Source organism: Penaeus monodon, chromosome 23 (genome assembly GCF_015228065.2).
Source record: "Penaeus monodon isolate SGIC_2016 chromosome 23, NSTDA_Pmon_1, whole genome shotgun sequence".
Taxonomy (NCBI): domain Eukaryota; kingdom Metazoa; phylum Arthropoda; class Malacostraca; order Decapoda; family Penaeidae; genus Penaeus; species Penaeus monodon.
This window is the reverse complement of record NC_051408.1, coordinates 14751665-14752565: the sequence shown is the minus strand read 5'-3', so window position 1 is coordinate 14752565 and position 901 is coordinate 14751665. Positions and strand designations below refer to the sequence as shown.

Here is a 901-nt window from a genome sequence, read left to right as displayed (position 1 = left end):
GATTTCGGTTGTTGATGGCGATATTGCCGGTGTCGTTAATGTTGTCATTATTAGTTACTTAAAGGAGAAGAAGCATAATGCAGTCCTTCATACTCTATTATTACTTCTATAGTTACCATTATTAGTAGATATAATTCATCTTGTACGAATAATTGTATATATAATACATATATAAATAATTACATGCAATATCTTGTATGACTAAGTACATATAGTACATCATGTATACATAGCCACATATAATACATCTGGTATGACTAAGAATATATACACCATGTATAAAAAGGCAAATATAATACATTGCGTATAAACAAGCACATGCAATACAACTCATGTGAATAAACACATAAAATACATCGAGTATATGTAAGTACCCAGAACACACGTTGACCAAAGCCACCCCTTCCGCAGACATCAACGAGAACGCGATCACCTTCAGAACTCAGGACGCGAAGGTAAAATACTTCACAAACGACACGGAGGCTCTGGGAAGGTTCAATCTTCTCAACAACACCTTCTTGCTCAACTTCAGAACCCACGACACGTCTGCCTTGATCCTCTTCGCCCACGACTGGTTGCATAATTTCGTGCAACTTGTTCTCGACGCGCCTGATAAGCTGGTCTTCCTCTTTAACAGTGAGAAGGAGGTCACACAGGTGCAGGTGGAGGCCACGAATGGCGGTAAGATGGCATGGGTTTTCTTTTCTTATTCTTCGTTATTGGTGTCATTAACATCATAATTCTTTTCATCGTGCTGTCATGCATAACAAAGATATTTATATCTTAAGAGGGGGTGTCAGTTGTAAATCTGGGTGATTTGTGGCTGCATTTTAAGGAGAAATTTGTATAGCACTTACACTTATAAAACATATAGTCATTGCATTTTAGAAGTTATTTAATT

General features: G+C 37.3%; 1 protein-coding gene across 1 annotated transcript in view; it reads left to right on the top strand.

Annotated features, from left to right (window-relative positions):
* The window catches only part of LOC119588139, a 40789-nt gene that overhangs the window by 35455 nt on the left and 4433 nt on the right, over positions 1–901 (top strand). Inside the window, exon 32 of the mRNA XM_037936845.1 lies at positions 412–681. Coding sequence (XP_037792773.1) covers positions 412–681 — 270 coding nt within the window. The remainder of the gene's footprint in view (positions 1–411; positions 682–901) is intronic.